At 44.7% G+C, this 7,959-nt stretch overlaps 1 protein-coding gene across 1 annotated transcript; it reads right to left on the reverse strand.

Moving 5' to 3' along the window:
* Positions 1-227: 227 nt before the first annotated feature.
* LOC311149113 (metalloprotease TIKI2-like) lies at positions 228-6,670 on the reverse strand (the record flags this gene model as incomplete). The annotated part of the gene is made up of 3 exons (XM_084186217.1): positions 228-332; positions 3,182-3,751; positions 6,563-6,670. The coding sequence occupies 3 exons, from the start codon at positions 6,668-6,670 to the stop codon at positions 228-230; spliced, it is 783 nt and encodes a 260-aa protein (XP_084042343.1).
* Positions 6,671-7,959: the final 1,289 nt, after the last annotated feature.

A 7,959-nucleotide genomic window follows, 5' to 3' on the forward strand; every position in this document is an offset into this window, starting at 1 on the left:
TCTGGACCTGCTAAGATGACAATACAGCTGTGGAGACTTGGGAGTGTGTGTGTGTGTGTGTGTGTGTGTGCACGTGTGTGTGTTTATGAAGGTGTGTGTGTGGAGCCAACCAGATGGCCCTCCCTTTCCAGATCACAGTGAAAATAGCCCAGTAACCCAGCCCGTTCTGTTCTGGGGCCCCTGAGCGTTCAGTTCCTCACCCACAGACTGCCGTCTTCTCACGGATTCTACTCACGGCCCACTGCTCCCACAGCACCCACCTCTAACCCTCGCTCAGAGACCGGCGCCACAGCTGTGATGTCATCTCCCCCCGACAAGGGCCTGTGCCTCGGCTGCAATGTGACCCAGAGTAAATAAATATGGGTATTTATACACCAGGCCAGACGCTGAGAGGCAGAGAGAGACACAGGCAGCAGAGGCTCTGGTCTAGATGTAGATATAGACGTAACGCAATGAGCCGAGGGAGTGGGAGGGAGCAGGTTGTGTGGTTGTTGTTGACTCACTCACAAAGGCCGGTGACCAGCTTGCACCCCTCTAGACAGCCTGGCTTTCTGCAGGTTCCCCCTCGGTACAGATAGCGTGCCTTTGGAGAGTGTTTGGTGCTGGCTGGCCCACCCAGCTGTCGGCCTGCATCGCCCTCCATAGCGCTGGAGATTAAACATGCTTCCCCTCTGCCATTGTTTCCACAGCCTCACTGCTGCCTCAATACTGCTGCACACAGAAATCAAAGTGTTATCAGGTCTGTGAGAGCTCCAGAGCTCCGTCTGTAGGGTCCAGCGCCAACCTCTCAGGGCCCAGCATCCCAGCCTCCACACTGGCCTGTCCCCCGTACCACCACCTCCTCCACCGAGCTGCCGCAGGATGCACTACTCACCGTGGGGGGGAACTGTTTATCAGTTACACCTCTCATCCAGACAAATTACTTCTTGTGAGGTTAGGGGACCCAGGGCGATGGCTGACCCAGTGATGCCACTCTGTCCCCATGCTGAGAAGCCGAGGGGCAGGGAGGGGAGAGGAGGCTGAGCAGGGCTAGCCCATGCCCCAGGTCAAGCTACACAGTTCTAGGTCACTGACTGTGCAGGGGCCAGGTGCCTATGAAAAGCTTATGGCAGATGATGAATCACCAGCCTTCATGTTTCGGAGACCCTCTTGGCGATGCGAGAGCAGCAAGTTACAGGATATTGTAAGCGGCTACTTTTATTGGGAAAAAATAATAATGTGGGCCGGCAGGGTTTGGAGCTGTTCCCAAGTCAGATCCCCCACCAGAGAAGAAGTGGAGCTCATGTTTCAGATTAGGGTTCGCACTGACATGATGCACATCACTCTTTCCCTCCTCTCCCTCCCTCGCTTTCACTCGCTCTCTCTAGCTTTTTTCAGTCTATCTGTTAGCCTGACCTCATATTTGTTCCAATCAACCATATAGAGAGATCCAATCAACCATAGTGTTCAAATTATATCTCAAATTATAATAATTGACAATAATTGTTTCCATGTCACTTTCATTTCAGGCTTTGAACTCTTTTCATACAATTTTTGAGGGAGTTGCGATCTCAAAGGTCCAAAAGTCCATTCTGCTACACAGTTTAACTCAAGTTATTCATTATCCAGATTTTATTAAAATAACCTCCAACAATACACCTGCCTCATAAAACGGTCTCTTCCTAGGAACAACAGAAAGGCAGGCAGTCCTCCAACACTTTGTATTGGTGATTTACTAAAGTTCTCATTGGATATAAGTAAAAATTGTAGAAATAGGCGGGGTTTATGACGTTTTGGCTGTGGTAACTAGTGACCTCCAAATAACAGGCATGACACTTAGAGTTGTAATGGTAGAGTATTAGCTCCAGGTATGGTCATTAGAAACTACCCCTTATATTATCACTTTATTCTGTATACTACTACACTGAGAAGCAGTGCATGCCTTGGCCTTGCAACATTGCTCCGTTGTAGGGAAGTTGTGTTCCAGGTTCCCACGCAGCTGCAGGGCAACTGTGTGTGTGTGTGCGTTTTTGGTTTTACTATCCTTGTGGGGACTAGAAGTGGGGACATTTCACTGGTACCCACAAGGAAAAAGGCTATTTTAGGCTTAGGGTTTAGGTTTAGGGTTAGGGTTACAATTAGGGTTAGGGTTAGGGTTAGGGTTAGAATTAGGGTTAGGGGTTAGGTTTACGGTTAGGGTTAGGGTTAAAGGTTAACTGTTAGGGTTAGGGGTTAGGGAAAGTAGGATGTGTGCGTGCGCGCGTGTGTGTGCTTTTTGACAGCGTAGTTAGGAGGTGCTGATGAAAGAGGAGAGGCTGTGTGGGCCCAGTGCCTCTCAAATTAGCGCAGGAGCCCCGCAGCCTGTCACATGGAGGCCCAGGCACTCCGAGATTCTGTGTGTGTGTGTGTGTGTGTGTGTGTGTGTGTGTGTGTGTGTGTGTGTGTGTGTGTGTGTGTGTGTGTGTGTGTGTGTGTGTGTGTGTGTGTGTGTGTGTGTGTGTGTGTGTGTGTGCGTGCGTGTGTGTGTCGCTCTCTGAGGACCAGAGAGCACACGTATGAGCACAAATTACGGGAGAACATCCTCTCAGTCCTAGCTCGTCAAAGGCATGCCTGGAGCTCCCAGAGTTTGGAAAAATACACTTGAGTTGACCTCCGCCTAACCATTCCTGGGCCATCCTTTATTTAGACCTCCATGTTGCCCGTCCTCTATAGCCCTTCCAAGGAGAGATAAAAGATACTCCCCATGTTTATGTCATCAAGTAATTAGGCTATTCTGTCCATCTTTCAGTGTTAAGTTACAGAGCAAGATACTAGCAGTGGTAGTATCATGAGGACCCAGACAGGCAGTCAGCCCAGTAAAAAGAGAGCTACGCCTCCCACACTCTCACCTTCACTAATTCATCACTTACATCTGTCATCCTGACACCTCGTCAGCTGATTCAGCTCTGATGTCTGTTTGTTTTGTAAGGCTCAGGAGCATTCATAACTTTAAAACCATCTACAAAGCTTTGAAACATAACATTTCTAATAATCTTTTTCTCCTTCCATTGTCATCTACATTCTCCACCATCTCCTCCCAAGACATGTCTCCCTTCCCCTAAATCCCCTGCCCCCAGCCGCCAACAAATTGAATCCAACAATCATATCTAACTCCAATGATCATGTCCAACCCCCACCCCCTCCATGTAGCCCCATCTCTTACCTGGGAGAAGTTGAGTCCGTTGAGGGGGTGACACTGCTCCTCCACCCGCTCCACCGCTCCTGTCCTCTTCCCCATGCGGTCGGCCTCCTGGGCCAGGAACAGGTCCAGTACGGGGATACCCCGCGACCTCACGTCCGACTCCGTCAGAGAGTTGACCATCAGCATCACCCAGACAGGCCTCTTCCTCTCCCAGTTCCCTGCGATGGCGTTGAAGAGGTAGTCAGCATACAGCCCTCGGCCCCGCTGGTCCGCCGTCATCCAGTAGGGCATCATGTGCTTAACGTAGTCCAGGTGGCGTTTGAGGCGGCGGTACAGGTCCCGGGGCAGCAGGGTCTGCAGGTTCTCCCCGTGGGGCAGCAGCTGGCAGCTGGTCAGCTTGGAGATCGTCAGGGGGTCGGTCAGGTCCAGCTCGAAGAATACATTTCCGCTGGTCTGGAAGGCCCGTTTGGAGACGTCTGGGATAAAGTCCCATACACGGGTGTAGGGAACATGGATGGTCCCGAAAAGATAGGATGGAGGGTAGGGAGCTGGGTGCTTCACTGTCCAGAGGAATGAGTTCATGTCACTTTGCTATGGGGGTGGATGGGGGTTGAGGGGGAGGAGGAGGAGGAGGAGGAGGAGATGAGAGAGAGAGATTATGACAATCAGCATTAGGAATACAGTATCATAACCTTCTGAGTAAAGGCTATCTACAATAGTAAATTGAAAACTACTTTTTGTGATTAAGAGATTAAAAACAGCCTTTTTAGTACATCTGGCTGAGATACAGGTCAATGCAATAGAATCTGTTGAAATGTCATCTCCAGATACAGACAGGGGACCCAATGAAACCCTGTTAGCTAGCTTCCACTGTGCTGTACTATGCTGCTCTCTGTCTGTCTGCTATTCTGAGGCAGTGAGTTTATAGTGAAGCTTTCTCCTTGTAAAGAGACCCCAGTGTATTGTCAAGGTGCATAGCTGTGCTGCCAATGCCTCTGTGAAGCTGGAAAGCTTTTCAAGTGTTGCTACAGCAGTATAAACATAATGAACCATATAAAACTGCTGCAATCCACCTATCTGGGATATGGTTTCCTTGAGGATTTTTTGTTGATGTTGCAAAAGTCATTGGAACAGATAGCCTACACAAACAACAAAATGCACACACATAGGCCTTTGCTGAAAATTTGGTCAGACGTGGCTAATGTATCTGGTTTACTGAACACTATAAAATTCTGATCAAATGGAAAAAGCAATGTGTATGTGTCTATTTCTTGCAGTTCATTAACATTCCAGGGATTTCATAAGGGTCGATTATTCCCTCTTTCCACAAACATTTATAGATCATAGCTCTGCAAAACATAATGCAAATCATTGAGATGCTGTTTTGATGGGAATGAGGAAAAATGTAAACAAGCAACATAACTATGAAATGATCCAAGTGGCTATCAAAGTAGTTCTTAGAGAGATTTATGCATTGCACAACAAACTATTATTTTGTGAAATGCTTGCTTCTGTTCAAATTGATCTATTTTCATTGGCGTTGATAGTATAGTACACTGACATTGGACCAAAGAGAAAGCCACTTCAGTGTTATTAAACCAAATGGAAAGCCTGGTCTATGGGAAAGGAAGCAATTAAATAGAAGCATTTGGTAGGCTTAGTAGTACATATAATGTTATTAACTTCACATGCTCCTGCTGTATTTCAATTCATAAATTAAATTAGCATAATTGTCTGGCACAATCTTTGTATTGAGCATAGTTTTTTACTGAAATGTTTGCACATCATCTCACACACAAATTATTTTCACATTGGACATTCACATAGCCTAAGTACATCAAATAAATGCACGGATGATGCCCCCTCTCTAACCATCATAGTTTGATTATATTTTGACAACTTAATCATTAACTTGTCAAAGTATGTTCGTCAAATTCACGGAGACTTCTGTCCGATCGAATAAGGATAGTTGAACTCGTTGACTAGGCGGAGCAGAGTCCTGAGGAAAGGCTCTCTCCTCGCGTTGCGCGGTGTTTTCTATGAGCGCTCGCGCTGGAGCACTGACGTGAACAGCTCAATTTTATTGGGTAATTAATTACTTTTGACACAAAACAGGGAGCTCTGTACTGACGTATTAGAAATCACACGAAGGGGGAACACTTCTGCAGTTAATCTCTGACAACAATGCCATTATCACAGATAATGAAACAGATTAACAATACCAAAAATACAATCATTTTGTGGACTATGTTGTTGCAACGCTATCAAGTCATCCCTGATAAATATTTTCAATAATGTATTCTAACATTTGTATTTTATTAATAGATAACATCATGCCCGGTTAAAATGATCTGTAATTAACGTTAGTGCTGGGGTCATGCAATTTCAGCTCAGATGTATTGCGTTTCTATCTGGGAATTTGTAGCATGTCCAAACCAGCGATGTGCGCGTGCGGCACGCACTGTGTCCAGTCATGATTCTAATTAAGTTCCTTCTGATCGTGTTTATTTGAAACTAGATCAGTTTTGAAAGGTCAGTGAAACTTTTACAAATAAATGTATGTGAAGTTAAATCACCCGTGGGTGTTCCCCACTTTATTTTGTCACATGGCGGACGAGAACGATGTTTCGCTTAGCAACTGCTTCCATTTTTTCAAGCCCAGATTTCTGTGAGGAAACTCAGGAATATGTCAAGTAACATAAATTATTTTCAGAGGTGCCATTGGAAGCAACTTTGCTGATTGGAAAATGTTTCAATTCTAGGAAGCCTTGAAATAATGGATTATCCTAATAAAGTATGATGACATAATAATAACCTAATAATAATCATATTAATAACCTACTACTTCTACTACTACTAATAATAATAATAATAATAACCTACTACTACATCTACTACTAATAATAATAATACATGTGCTATAATAAACTATAATAGGGTAGCCTAATAAAGTTGCTATAAACAAAATTATTGTTCTTGTTACACGTGTAGGTAGTTATTATAGCATGTCAATATTTCAATGACAATAAAACTCAAAGTTGCTATTGTTATTGTTAATTTGGTTGTTACACAAAACCCAATAACAACACAATATCTCACTTTTTTGCTATAGGCCTACCGTTGCACATAGAAAAAACTCATTCAGGAACACTGTCTAAGCAAAGTGCATTTATTTTACTCAGAAACAGGACAGCCTTTTATTTTTATTTTATTTTATTATTTGCGGTAGCCTATTGGGCCAGTTATAGGCTAGGCTAGACACATAGGCCGACATTTGCAATTAACTTAAAATATTTCGCTAGACGGCTATCCATTGAAGGATATCTTCATGTTTGACATTGCCTTAAGACATTCCTGAAACAGGTAAAGACCATGTAGCTGTAATGACCGAGCACAACTCACCGACTTCGGTGGGTCACATTGCCTTGGTCTCTCGCGGATGTCCAGGGGTGCGACAGCGTGCAATAGAGTGGTAAGTAGGAACCATCGAAGTCCTGGCGAGCAGACCATCTCGAGATGAGAGGAGAGTGGTGTCGACAGGCTGTCTTGGATACTTCAAGCCTCCGCTTGTTTTTTTCTCGCTCTTTACTGTCCTTTGCCTCCTAATACGTAATAAAATCGAGCCGGAGGAGACGGGGTTCGGCTCACATGTGCCGTTCGGAAGGAGGGCATGGACCATTCCGACTCTCCGCCATTCCCGAACCCCAGGCAGCTCGTAACCGGCTATGCGTTCTGCTTTCACTGTCTCTTCTCACTCGGCGCTGTCCTGTCGCAGGCAGTAACCTATTCAGCAGTTGCAGGGGAAAGTTTTCCCAGTGTGCTCTAGAAGTTGTGTGTGCCTGGCTGGTTGAGTGGAGGTGGAACGCTTTTAATATTTTCCCCCACTGCTTATTTTAAGAGGAGGGGAGCGCAGGTTCTGAGGGGATAGGGAGAGCACAGGTTTGCGTGTGAGTGAGAGATGATATGGGAGATCGAGTTGTATAAAAATCTGTAATTCTAGTGCGTAAAACCCTGCACGAATAAAAACAAATGCAATGCCCAACCACTGGAGGGCAGGTGGCAGGCACAATGTTGCCAGTCTGGTGCCGTTCATGCGAGGAATAATTCAAAAGTCTAAATTAGTTATATTAACATGTTGTCATCTGTTTCCTTTTCATTAGGTTCACATTTATCACTGTCATTGATTGTTTGACACTTTTTGTGCAAAACTTTAATATGGGTCCTTAGACCCAGTGTCCCAATCATGAGTGATTAATGCCTACAAATAAACATCTCAGTAAAGACAACTGTGAAGAGTGTTTTATTTATTTATCCTATAATAGCACTCTTAAGATATAGTAATCGTGTATAATTCTGAATGGTTCGGATGAATGGCCATGTTGAGAGCCCTAGTTGTCCCTCTCTTCAGGACAAGCCATTCTTTGTCCTCTGTCTTGTTTTAACTCTCTCCTGTCTCCTCTCCATCCTCTGTTCGTCTCTGGACAACTGGTCTGTGTTTGACTTTGACTGTCCTCACAGTTCTACAACTGGAGCCTACACATGTAACAACTTCTCTGTTTGTTCTGTGGTTGTTGGTTAAATGTTTTTCATCTCCTTCTATGTTTACATTGTGGACTCGTGATTGTTTCATCTAAGAACTGGTCCTACATCAGTATACTATGAGTTTGATTTATGGTTCTGTTTACCCCACAGTATTGGTATGAAAACATTTTCAAAGTACCTAATTTCATGAATCAGTGCATATATACATATATATACAGTGGGCTCCAAAAGTATTGGGACAGTGACACATGTGTTGT

The sequence above is a fragment of the Coregonus lavaretus genome, assembly GCF_964263955.1.
Source record: "Coregonus lavaretus genome assembly, chromosome: 21".
NCBI lineage: Eukaryota > Metazoa > Chordata > Actinopteri > Salmoniformes > Salmonidae > Coregonus > Coregonus lavaretus.